Source organism: Penicillium canariense (assembly GCF_028826845.1).
Source record: "Penicillium canariense strain IBT 26290 chromosome Unknown utg000004l_segment0_segment0, whole genome shotgun sequence".
Classification (NCBI taxonomy): domain Eukaryota; kingdom Fungi; phylum Ascomycota; class Eurotiomycetes; order Eurotiales; family Aspergillaceae; genus Penicillium; species Penicillium canariense.
In genome coordinates, this window is record NW_026622731.1 from 2632081 (window position 1) to 2644700 (window position 12620).

At 54.5% G+C, this 12620-nt stretch overlaps 6 protein-coding genes across 6 annotated transcripts; 3 read left to right on the forward strand and 3 right to left on the reverse strand.

The window, feature by feature from the left end:
- Positions 1-98: 98 nt before the first annotated feature.
- N7482_007270 (uncharacterized protein) lies at positions 99-353 on the reverse strand (the record flags this gene model as incomplete). Its single annotated transcript, XM_056689395.1, has 2 exons — positions 99-196; positions 263-353. The coding sequence occupies 2 exons, from the start codon at positions 351-353 to the stop codon at positions 99-101; spliced, it is 189 nt and encodes a 62-aa protein (XP_056541824.1).
- Positions 354-653: 300 nt separating this feature from the next.
- Positions 654-2541, forward strand: N7482_007271 (amidase family protein; the record flags this gene model as incomplete). The annotated part of the gene is made up of 3 exons (XM_056689396.1): positions 654-961; positions 1019-1446; positions 1511-2541. 3 exons carry the CDS (start codon positions 654-656, stop codon positions 2539-2541), a joined length of 1767 nt encoding a protein of 588 aa, XP_056541825.1.
- A 1746-nt stretch (positions 2542-4287) lies between these two features.
- On the forward strand, positions 4288-5624 carry N7482_007272 (polysaccharide lyase family 1 protein; the record flags this gene model as incomplete). The annotated part of the gene is made up of 4 exons (XM_056689397.1): positions 4288-4622; positions 4678-4803; positions 4862-5192; positions 5286-5624. 4 exons carry the CDS (start codon positions 4288-4290, stop codon positions 5622-5624), a joined length of 1131 nt encoding a protein of 376 aa, XP_056541826.1.
- Positions 5625-6098: 474 nt separating this feature from the next.
- On the reverse strand, positions 6099-7217 carry N7482_007273 (putative sexual development protein (LsdA); the record flags this gene model as incomplete). The annotated part of the gene is made up of 2 exons (XM_056689398.1): positions 6099-6806; positions 6867-7217. The coding sequence occupies 2 exons, from the start codon at positions 7215-7217 to the stop codon at positions 6099-6101; spliced, it is 1059 nt and encodes a 352-aa protein (XP_056541827.1).
- Positions 7218-8114: 897 nt separating this feature from the next.
- N7482_007274 (putative MFS hexose transporter) lies at positions 8115-10138 on the reverse strand (the record flags this gene model as incomplete). Its single annotated transcript, XM_056689399.1, has 9 exons — positions 8115-8303; positions 8369-8432; positions 8482-8822; positions 8877-9208; positions 9260-9370; positions 9421-9567; positions 9618-9721; positions 9792-9917; positions 9972-10138. 9 exons carry the CDS (start codon positions 10136-10138, stop codon positions 8115-8117), a joined length of 1581 nt encoding a protein of 526 aa, XP_056541828.1.
- A 1355-nt stretch (positions 10139-11493) lies between these two features.
- On the forward strand, positions 11494-12616 carry N7482_007275 (uncharacterized protein; the record flags this gene model as incomplete). Its single annotated transcript, XM_056689400.1, has 2 exons — positions 11494-12057; positions 12125-12616. The coding sequence occupies 2 exons, from the start codon at positions 11494-11496 to the stop codon at positions 12614-12616; spliced, it is 1056 nt and encodes a 351-aa protein (XP_056541829.1).
- Positions 12617-12620: the final 4 nt, after the last annotated feature.

Here is a 12620-nt window from a genome sequence, read left to right on the forward strand (position 1 = left end):
CCTGTCACGCATTTTTTCAACGGGTAAGTTCCAGGCCGCTAGTGGCATCACTAGCAATCTGTGCCCGACCAAAATGCTTAGTAGGTCAGACGGGCCACTCAACGGACGGCAATGACGTCCGGTGGGCCTGCATCGGTAGAAGCGATCGAGCCAAGCCGGGCGAGATCCGGCTCCGATCCATGGGTCTGCTGCTGCCCTAAAAATTCTTCTGCGTGGAATCTTTTGGAAGCTATGTGCAATTAGGCAGGAGGCTACCACTCACACGACGAGGTCGTAGCTATTAGCCGCGGAATGGGGCGAATTGATGCTACCTTGGAGATGAAGGTGGGCCGACTGGTGAAGGACGCGCGCATCCTGGTTGGCAGACAAAGTGTAAACATAACTCGCGTGCAAACGCCTCTCCGGATTATTGACGGTCCTTCCGAGGTTTCCCGGGTATCTGCTTGTCGGAAATGAGGGCGGAGGAGAGTAATTGATAGCAGGCGATTCAAGTGGGCCGGCATTCTTCGATTAGTCACAGATCCACGGATTGCACGATATGAAAGGGGAGATTGCACCCGTATATGTAGCCAAGCTCCCCTGAGATCGTCCTCCTTGCCACATGGTTTTCTGTGGGTCTCCATTTCTTTCGTTTACACTCTGACACCCTCATCATGTCACCTGTACTGCAGGCTCTCGTGACCGGCCTTGCCTTGGCGGGCTCGGCCGTCGCGGTCGTCCCAAAACAGGAGATTGATACTCTGGTCGCTTCGCAGATCCTGAAGGATCCCTATGCCTTTGACTTCCCACGTCTGGGTGCCCCTGGCGCCTCGCAGTTCCCCATGCGACTCTGCCATGGGTTCAAGCTGGAGGAGGCCAGTGTGGATGACATTCAGGTGCAGTTGAGCAATGGCACTTTCACCAGCGTTCAGCTACTGGAGTGCTATCTGGACCGTATTCTCCAGACCCAGCCTTATTTGAAGTGAGTTTGGAACGGTACCTCAAGTGTTCTTGGTAACAAGACTGACGATGTCTCCAGCGCCCTCCTGCAGTTCAACCCGGATGCCTTCTCCATTGCTCACAAGCTGGATGCGGAGCGTGCCCAGGGCAAGGTCCGTGGTCCCCTCCACGGTATCCCCTTCATTGTCAAGGACAACATTGCCTCCAAGGACCGTCTGGAGACTACTGCTGGCTGCTGGGCTCTGCTGGGCAGCGTTGTGCCCCGGGACTCCCACGTCGTCCACGGTCTTCGTAAGGCGGGTGCGGTGCTGTTGGGCAAGGGTGCTCTGAGCGAGTGGGCTGATATGCGCTCGAACAACTACTCCGAGGGCTTCAGCGCGCGTGGTGGTCAGTGCCATAGCGCCTACAACTTCACGGTCAACCCCGGTGGTAGCAGCACTGGCCCTGGCGTCGCTGTTGGTGCCAACCTGATCCCCATTGCCCTCGGCACTGAGACTGACGGAAGTGGTATGTGAAATTTTACCCTGACCGATCTTGTATTTGTACCACCAATTACTAACCATTGTGCCAGTCATCAACCCCGCTCAGAGAAACGCCATTGTGGGCATCAAGCCCACCGTCGGCCTGACTTCCCGTGCTGGTGTCATCCCCGAGTCTCTGCACCAGGATACCGTCGGCACCTTTGGCAAGACTGTCCGTGACGCGGTGTACGCCCTTGATGCTATCTACGGCGTGGACACACGCGACAACTACACCCTTGCCCAGCAGGGTTTGACTCCCCGGGGCGGATACACCCAGTTCCTGACCAACAAGGACGCCCTCAAGGGTGCCGTTTTCGGCCTGCCCTGGGAGTCCTTCTGGGCTCTTGGCGATGCCAACCAGATTGCTCAACTCGAGGAGCTGATCGAGCTGATCAAGTCTGCCGGTGCGACCATCATTAATGGCACCGAGCTCCCCCACTACAAGGAGATTGTGTCGCCCGACGGCTGGAACTGGGACTACGGCACCGTCCGCGGCTACGCCAACGAGTCGGAGTACTCCTACGTCAAGGTCGACTTCTACAACAACCTCCGCGACTACCTCGCCGAGGTCAACAACACCAATATCAAGTCCGTGGAGGACCTTGTCAAGTACAACGAGGACAACTACGGCTCTGAGGGTGGCTACCCTGGCATCCACCCTGCCTTTGGCTCTGGCCAGGACGGCCTGATCGCCTCCCTGGAGAGCAAGGGTATCATGGACGAGACCTACTTCTCGGCGCTGGAATTCTGCCGCCGCACGAGCCGTGAGGAGGGTATTGATGCTGCTCTGAAGTACGGCACCAGCACCCTGGACGGCCTCCTGGTCCCCCCGGATGTTGCTCAGAGCATCCAGATCGCCGCCCAGGCTGGTTACCCCGTTATCACTGTTCCTGCCGGTGTCAGCAAGGAGTCTGGCATGCCCTACGGCCTGGCCATCATGAACACTGCTTTCTCGGAGCCCACTCTGATCAAGTATGCCAGCGCCATTGAGGATCTCCAGAAGACCTCCGGCACTGAATGGCAGCGCACTCTCCCCGAGTGGCGCGGCTACCTGCAGCGCATGCTGCCCGAGCCCTTCTAGGTGGCCCTGGGTGGTTGAGGGACTTAATATTGAGATGGAAAGGTCTGTTGTATATGGAAACTGTATAGTTGGGCATCATGTAAGAATAGAGCTTATTTTAATCGATTATACCTACTTGCATTCACATTGTTCTTTCGAGGGTTCTCTGTAGCGTCAGGAGATAATCTTGTCGAATCTCATGGGATATTGCTGACGACATGCCGCCGTTTGTAATCTCGACGAAATTCGCAACTCCGCTCTCCACTCATATCGTTGGGCCTCTCGAGATTGCATTCTATCCATCTCCTGCTGCCTGCAGGTTTCAGTATGGGTCGGTGAGTGTATGACGGATATATACTCCGAGGTGCTCCCACACTGATCGCTGCTGTCAGTCGCGTCTAGAATGTCCATATTCCGTATGCCCCTTGCCATATCCGGATATTGGGACCGAGAGTGGAGCATGCCTTCCAGAAGCCCAGACTGGCACTATAAAAAATTATATTAATACGCGAAAGCCGGCCTCTCATCAACGGAGCACCAATATCGGAAAATTGCTTGCACTTGAAAGGCTATTAAAAGAAGAGGCTAACGGTGGAGAATCATCTGATAGACCAGCGTTGTGGATGACCACAGTTAAGAGTTTAGAGTCCGCCGTCTCACGCTAGCCGGAGATTGCAGATCGTCAACGGTCGCACTGCACGCCCAGGATCGATATCATTGACGCGAAATTACGGACAATCCCAGGCCAGATCTGCAGACATTGAATTTCACGGGGACAGTCCCGTATGAAGATGGGATGCAACGTCTATGAGATCTACTCCGTCCAGCGTACGGAGTACCTCATGTATGCTCCACGGCAGATGGCAGGGACCACGGCCCCACGCCAAGCCGGAAGAATTTGGGTTCCCTTCACTGCAAATCCCGCCAACCTTTGAGCTTGTTCTTGCGATGGGCGGGCTAGCATGCCTGATGCCGGCCCAGATCATCCGGAAGAAATCATGGCCTGGCATGAGGCTGCCGGAGATTCTCCGGACCACGGTCAACCTCCTGGGCCGTCTCTGCCCCTCCCCGTGGGCACAGCTTATTCCAGCCCCAGGATCATCCTCAAATTAGAGTGCGGACCGGGCTGCCCACGGATTCCATACTGCATCGAGAAAGGTGGGGCGCCGTCGGTGCCCCGGTGAGACATCTTCGAGCGCCGAGCTGGTCCTCTAACACCAGTGGCGCTTGTTGCGACCGCGCCGGCACTTTTTTTAATCAATTTCAAGTTGCGGAGTTTGTTCGCGCCTCGGCAGCTTTGTCAACTCCAACGGTCTTCGTGCTTAGCGCACCCCATGCTCCTCGTTTATCAAGCCTGGCCGCGTGGGTTCCCCTCCAGCCAGGTCGGCCGAATCGAACTAACCTGCCCCTGGCGATTACTCCACAATGGTGGCTAGTGTGCTAGTGTGAGAGACGTCTCCCTCTTTTTGGGTGCAAGGGTAGGTTAGGCAGCTGCCCTTATTCGCCAAATCAATGGGGCAGGCCCGGTGGTAGTTGTTTGGAAACAGGAGAAGCTAAATCTGACTCTAGGAGTATATGATGGATGAGGTGTGGATGGGTGGGCGGAGAACTCTTCCTCTGCTTGCTATCGTCCCGCAGTGCTCGTCTCATGTTGTCTGATGCTTCTTGGGCTTATAAGATGCGTGCAGCGTGCCCCTGTTTGAAACTCTCTCGTATCCTACCACCACCACCATCCTCAACCTTCTTCTCCGGGCCCTCGCTGTCATTATGAAGTACACTGCCTTGCTCGCAGCTGTCGCTGCCCACGCTGCTGCTGTCAGCGTCTCCGGCGCCGCGGAGGGTTTCGCCAAGGGCGTCACTGGTGGTGGCTCTGCTACCGCTGTCTATCCCACTACCACTGACGAGCTGGTCTCATACCTTGGTGATAGCAAGGCTCGCGTCATTGTTCTGACCAAGACCTTTGACTTCACAGATACGGAGGGTACTACCACCGGCACTGGCTGTGCTCCTTGGGGGACTGCTTCTGCTTGCCAGCTTGCCATTAACCAGAACTCTTGGTGCGATAACTACGAGTCGAGCGCGCCCTCGGTCTCGGTCTCCTAGTAAGTGGGATACAGTTCCATTCTTGGTATCGAATGGCATGCTAACCGCCCACAGCTACAATGCTGGGATTCTCGGTATCACCGTTGCCTCCGACAAGACCATCCTGGGCGAGGGCTCTGCCGGTGTGATCAAGGGCAAGGGTCTGCGTATCGTCAGCGGTGCCAGCAACGTTATCATCCAGTACGTGTTCCATTCCATCTCCATATCCAGCAATTGACAACCGCTCACCGGTCACCAGGAACATCGCCATCACCGACATCAACCCCAAGTACGTCTGGGGTGGTGATGCCATCACCATCGACGACAGCGACATGGTCTGGATCGACCACGTTACTACTGCGCGCATTGGTCGCCAGCACATCGTTCTGGGTACCGAGGCCTCCAAGCGCGTGACCATCTCCAACTGCTACATCGACGGTCTGTCCTCCTACTCCGCCACCTGCGACGGCTACCACTACTGGGGCATCTACCTCGACGGCTCGAACGATTACGTCACCCTGAAGGGCAACTACATCTACCACGCCAGCGGCCGTTCCCCCAAGGTCCAGGGCGACACCCTCCTCCACGCCGTAAGACTCCCCCGGGCCCGTTTACCCTTCCCAACGGAAACCAAAAACCAAACCCCAGAATCTCGTCCACTAACCTACCCCGTTTCCATCTAGGTCAACAACTACTGGTACGACAACACCGGCCACGCCTTCGAGATCGGCTCTGGCGGCTACGTCCTGGCCGAGGGCAACGTCTTCCAGAACATCGACACCGTCGTCGAGTCCCCCATCGACGGCCAGCTATTCACCTCCCCATCCACCAACGCCAACACGGCCTGCTCGAGCTACCTCGGCCGCGTCTGCCAGATCAACGGCTTTGGCAGCTCCGGCACCTTCAGCCAGTCTGACACCGGCTTCTTCTCCAAATTCTCCGGCCAGAACATCGCGACTGCCTCTGCGTACACCTCTGTGGCGTCAAGCGTTAAGGCTAACGCTGGCCAGGGTAAACTGTAATCTGTAAGCTGGGCTTATAGGTCTTGAAGAGGTTGAGGTTGTGATGGTGGTGTGTTGAAGGGAGGTGGTGGACGTGCTTGTCTCTTGTAGATATCGACTATTTTCGAATTAAATAGGTTTAATGGGTTTGTTTCTCTGTAAGACCGTTCACCACCTTGTAATAGATTCCTTTGCTAAACCACTGTATTTGCTGCTTGATCTTGGTATACATTCTTCTTTCTTTTTGTGTGCGGGTGATTAGTCTTCTTATTACGAGCCAAGGAACCGCCACAATATAAATTCCCTACAGGGGTGGTAATAAAAGTGAAACGATCATTGATTCATTCCAATTCTATTTCCGGTCATTGCGCGCTAAGAGATAAATTAATTGGTCGCATCGAGTCCGTTTCCCTTCATGCATTCGTAACGATATTCACCATCTGCCCGCCAACTTGATGCATGGCTACCCATGCTATGCCACAATGCAGATCCAATTCAGTTGATGATGATCAGACCAGGCCCAGCGAGTGTCCACTTAGCCACACTGCTCACGTCTTCAAAGGGACCCTCCAGATTGGTCACTGTCGCGATCGTCAGGCCATTCATCTCATGGTCGTCGAACGGGAAGAGTGCTTCAGCCTGGACTTCACGTCCATCACGGCTTATAATGTGGAGAGGCTCGACGATCGGCAGGTTCTGCTGGTTGATATAGGTCATCCACAGTGGGTGTGCAGCATCATTATCCGGGTCGTTGAACTGGAAGGTGAGATTCTGGCTTTGGGGGCCAGGGGTTGAAAGGATTTTCAGATCCTCGAAGGTACGCAGAGGGATATCGAAGATATTGGGGCAGCTGCCAGGTACGACAAAGTCCTGGATGGCGGTGAAGGCAAAGTTGAGGTCGCTGGTGGTCAGGAAGGGCAGCTCGCTGGGGATCTTGCCCTGCATAACGCGGAACCATCCTTGCTGTTCTCCTTCCTGGCCGATGACGGATGAAATCTCGCGTGCCAGGTCGACGTCGTGGCCCAAGGCGAACCGCTCGACCACATCCTGCAGGGTCCCGAGAACGAGGCTGGTGAAGGTCGAGGCGAGCACGATGGCATCGTCGAAGTCCTGGACGGGGAACTGGTACTTGCAGGGTTCGATCTCCGTGACATTGAAATGGCTCAGGGCGTCGTTGGCACGGAGTGCATGCAGTTCCTCTTGCTGCTCACACAGAGAAGTCAGTAAATGGGAGGCCTAAGTTTGGAACTGAGGGGTACCTACCGCGAGAATGGCCTTGAGCGCGTCTAGAACGACGGTCTGCTCTTCCGCTTTGTTAAAGCGATATCCCTCAACATTCTCGGTGATGTTGGTAATCAATTCATTGAAGAAGGCGACTTCGAATAGCTCGTTGAACGCAATCAACTTCAGGTTCACAATGCCCTGGTTGCTGATGGCCGGCGGGGGAGGGCCATTTGGCAGGGTGCCGTGGGCAGACTGCTCGATTTGCTTCAGCTCGCTTGGACCCGGCGAGGGCATTCCATCGGGCAGTTGCCCCCGCATGAGAGAAGTTGGAGCGGCCGTAACGAAGCATGCCAGGCTCACTAGAGCCCCAGCAAGGTAAAGGTTGCGCATGCTGGTTGATGGCGGACAGCGACGTGTGAACTGATATAGAGAGAAACAAAGAAGGAGGAAGTAGTGATGAGTGATGTGATAGTGCGACTTCAAGTATCGAGTGGGAAAGAGATAGAAAGATGGGAATGAAGCCGGAGAAGTGTGGGCATCGCGGGCAGTAAATAGTCAACACTCAACGGACACCAGCTCGGGTGCGGAAGGTACATCACTGAGCAAGTCGCGTTCTACAAGCGCAGCCAGCCGCCGCTGCCCTAGCAATGCTAACATTGCAGCGACGGAAGTGACAAAGGAACTCGTTTGCGGGAGGCGCTGTGCGACGGGACTAAATTTAGTTGGCGGAGAGGTTTTCGGGTTGGTCATCCCCTCGTACTGCTCCCTCTTCCATCTGGATGGGGAAGTGGTAAGGGTGTGCTGGTACGGCCTGATGGCTATTCGGGCTATTGTGTCGTGTTGGATCCTGACGTGGGACGTGGGGGATGGGAGAAACCAGCCACCACTGAGCTATTCTTACGGGCGCGCGGCAGTGCAATACCCCGATCGCGCAAGAGCTTGGGTTTTTAGACTGTGGCTTGTTGTTAAGCTTGAGGCGCGGTCGGCCTATGAAAAGCGCATCAGCTTAGTGGGGGCGGGAATGATTTGATATAGGAAACATCATGTGAGAATCACCTCATCACCTCCTTGTGAGCAGATGAATAGATGAATACATCGGAAGAGTCCCAGCACCCTGGCGAGGATCTCCAGGAACACGGGCCTGCTACTAGGGCTGATCGGCTTTCCGAGACATGCTTTTTTCAAAATGATCACTTTCATGGAACTCCAGGCTAATTCGGGTATAGTTGGGTGAGGAAAGTCATCAACAAATCCCCATTAGGCAAAAGCACTGAGGCAGTAACATAATTAGACAGCTTTCACATGGGTGGTTGCTCGTTTATCATCAATGTGAAGTTCCTTTTCGACTTCATGAAGATCTACATGGGCGACGGCCGCGCTTTCGCCGTCGAAGATCTTGGCCAGCTCTTCTAGAGTCGGGCCTCTGGTTTCCACATAGAAGAAGTAGACAAACAGTAACTCAATAAAGATCCAGATCTAGCCAAAAGGAGCATGAGCTTCGTAGGGACCAGTAAGGTGTGCAGACAGGGGACATAACGTACCGTATAGATGAGCGACAAATTCCAGTGATGGGGCAGGTTCTCCCAGGCAATGGGGTTGGTATAGCTGGGAAAATCAGGATGGCAATGCATGTTGGCAAGGCGGGGCTGCTTACTTTCCGAGGACCAGGGAGGCTTGGACAGTCAAGTTCATAATCATGATACCCTTGGCGCGCAGTCGGTATGGCAGAATCTCGAGCGTGTAGGCAACCAGGAGACCAGACCAGGCGATCGCGTAGAACACAGAGAACAGCCAGACGAACACAACCTGCGGATATCCCGAGGTCTTGACATCTTGAGTTCTCTCATAGACCGAGGACGTGACCGTCCACGCAAGGAACATGAGAACCATACCCACGGTGGAGATCAGGAAGAGAGGCCGCCGTCCAACTCGGTCCACGAAGAACGCACTGCTAACACTGACTACCAAACTCAGCAGTGTTTGGCCGCCATTCAGCTAAAAAAACGTGAGCGTCTGATATCTCAGCTAAATATGGGGGAAGCGACATACGGGGATCTTCTTGGTTTGCTCGGTAATACCCATGCTGTTGTAAATCAAGCTGGTATAGTTGCTGAACAAGGCATTACCACTGTACTGCGAGATGACACCCAACGAAATCAGCAGGGCCAGACGATAGCGATTGCCACGGGTTTTCATGAAGTCAAGATAGCTGCTGTTCTTCTGGTACTGCATCTCCAAACTAATGGTCTCTTTGATTTCGCGGTATTCGAACTGGACAGTCGCATTGCGTTCGTCGCCGTTCCCGTGATAATAAGCCAGGGTTTGGAGGGCTTCATCGTATCGCTCCTTGGAAACCAGCCAACGAGGAGACTCCGGGACCCCTTTGAGAACATTTAGATAAATCCTGGACATGGCTTGAGTGTAGTACTTACACCAAATGAGGGAAATCTGAATCACAGCGGGGAAGACTTGAAGCAAGGTTATGCTCCGCCAAGACCAGTCATTGTTAATGTACATCGTGCCCCAAGCAATCCACGCGACAACTGCTCCTGGTCAGCAATACCGCAATACCCAAGAGTAATAGTGTACCGACCCAATGCGCCCAGGTTCCACAAGCAATTGTAGATGGTAGTGACCTTTCCACGATGCTGGGGGTGGCAGATCTCAGTGAGAAGCACCGGCGAGGCCATCTGGGCCAGACTGTTGCCAAAGCCAAGGAATAGTCGACCGGCAACGTACACTAGAAATTGCGGTCAGCAGCAGTCATGGAGGCGAGCGGGAGACACATACTTCCATAATCCTTGCAGAATGCGCCAAGGAATCCACCGAGGATCATCAGAAGACATCCGAGGATGATGGGGAGCTTACGACCCCAGCGATCGGCCATGAACGGACTATATCGAACACGCAAACATTAGGGGACCGATCGTCTTGGGTGCGAGCTTTGGTGATCCATCCACATACACGACTGGGAAACCAGCCAGACTACCAATCTGGTAGATGGCATTCATCAATCCCAGCTTGGAGCCGGACGGGGCCTTGAAATAGCTCTGCCATGCATCCAGATTTTGCGAGGTGTTGAGCATCATTCTGGGGTTCGAACGTTAGGCTGGTGTCTTCTGCATGGTAGTTCTCTCAACTTACCCATCATATCCAGTAGTCGCAGACGCGACGCAAAGAACAGCGGCCCAAACGTACAGTCTTCGCAGACCGGGTTCACGCCACCATTTGACCTGCTCCAACTCTGGAGTCTCAGCCTGGGCGACCTCGACCTCGGACTTGAAGGCCGACGTTCCGACAGCGAGAGGCATGGTGCCTATGAGGTATGTTTACCAGCAATGGATGTAATCTCAAAAGAAATCAAGTCTCGGAGTGACACACCAGCAGACGACACTAACGGATCTTGGGTAATAACAAAGCTGTCTTCACCGCGGGACATTCCAGACATTTAAGCCTTTGGAATCCGCCATCCCAGGATCCTAGACGATGATACTAACCGGCTCATCTCGCGTGGCGCTTCGGAACAGGGTACTGGCTTTACCCCCAGCTTTTCCAGGACGACTTGGACCCTCCAAAGTAATAGAACTGGGACAGGGACACTGTCTCCCGGGGTGAAGGGCCAGGGGTGGCGCCAACGAGCCAAAGACTAGGCATCGCGTGCAGCCGCCGCCGCAGGGGCCAGCCAGCCTATTGGTGCGTAATTTGGCTAATTACCCCAGCTTTGCCTTTGGAGAATATTATGCGAAGCTACGGTCGCTTGGACCAGAATGGAACGACGCCCGTTATTCCTGGGTTGCCAAGGAATGTCCGCCAGGCAACTTCATCCAGGCTTTGGGGGCTTTGAGCTGGCTATCCCAGTGATTGAAGTAAAGGGTGTTAGACACTCTACACGGGGGCTATATGGATATACAGCGTATGTCGCGTGCTTTCGGTCCCCCGACAAGGGTTTTTTTTCAGGTCGTGAAGTCCCTTGAACACCAGCAATACGAGGATCGGCTCCCCCACACTCCAATCCAGCACGGTTGGCCGGGCCGAGGCCCACTAGGCGTGACGGACCAGCCCCCGTTCTCTTTGCGGGGCCAGGAAGTCAAATGAAGGCAAAGTCGTCCAAAGGTGTTGGATAGCGGGTGTTGATAATTTGAATTTTTGGGATTGGTTCGGTGTTGCTGGTGTGACTGCAGTCTGAGAGCCAGAAGCACCATGATGCTGCGAGCTTGGCTAGGTGGGCTCAAACTCAGATTTGGCACTGGGGTTGACCTCCGTGGCCAAATCAGCAACAGACCTTTTTGCTTGGGGAAGACGCTACAGGTAAGACAGAAACCAAAAAGCCAAGAATTTGGGCGGGTTGGGCGAGTCGAACAGCCCAAAGGACAGCCCAACGTGGTTAGCGACGCAGGACGCCGCTATCTGCGGGCAGGCGCGATGGGGATGCTGCAGTGTTAAACCACCAAAGTTTGCATTTTCCCCGATAACAGCTCTTGGCGCCATTCATCAGCCAGAATCAGACAGTGTCGCACAGGATCGCCATTGTCGACAGTGTCTAAACAGCCTGGACATCGGATGGATCGTACTTTGTCAGTGAAGGAACGCGCCGCGTTTGCCTTGGAACGAACCACCGGTAGCATCAACAGAGCACATCTATTTTCTCTGTTCTTCAGCAGACAGTATGGAGTCCACGAAGAATGATCTAAACTATCAACTCCCCAAGGATGCGGCCGTGAATGACCACAAACACTATCGGCTCTCCAACGACCAGATCGAACACTTCATGCGGCATGGATACGTCCGCCTGAGCAACTGCTTCTCCCGGGAGAAGGCAGCCGAGTGGACGGCAGATGTGTGGACACGGCTCGGCTACTCCCCGACAGACAAGTCAACCTGGGCCACCGAACGCATCCATATGCCCCAGCACAAGGAGGAACCCGTTCAAACCTTCGCCCCCAAAGCATGGGCTGCCATCTGCGAGCTGCTCGGCGAGGACCGCGTGGCGGCGCCCTCGGCCACCTGGAACGACGCCTTCATCCTCAATCTTGGCACGGAGGAGTCGCAAGGCAAGTGGCTCCATCCGGCTGATTTGGACGGCTGGCATGTGGATGGCGACTTTTTCATCCATTTCCTTGATTCGCCGGAGCAAGCGCTGCTGGTCATTCCCTTATTCACCGATATCAAGGAACATGCGGGTGGCACCATGGTCTGTTCTGATGCCATCAAGAAGATAGCCCAGCATCTGGTAAGCTCAGCCGGCTTGGCTATTCTTGTTTATAGGGCCCCGCTCCTCTAACTTGATTGGATTACAGTATGACCATCCGCACGGTGTCTCCCCATACATGGTTCCCCGTGGTCAGCCCGATGACCAGAGTGGTGACTTCTACGACGATGTCGTCCAAGGATGCCATGAGTTTCATGAGATGACCGGCAACGTGGGAGATGTGATTCTGCTTCATCCGTTGATGGTCCATTCGGCTTCGGTCAACAGTCTGAGGATCCCGCGCATCATCACCAACCCACCAGTCTCGTTGAATGCGCCATTTAATTTCGATCGCAACGATTCGAGCCATTACAGTATTGTAGAGAGGAAGACTCTCCGTGAGCTGGGGAAAGATCGCTTGCGCGGCTGGAAAATCCAGGGTGGCAGGGAGTATATAACTCCCGAGCGATTGAAGGCCCAGGAGCAGATGAAGGAGCAGGAGTTGGAACGACTCACATCAGCCTCCGTTCCCCCTGAGGTTCCTCTTGGCACCAAGCCGGGTCAAACTGCGCGGCGACGAGATAAATGCAGCCTCATGTGAGACT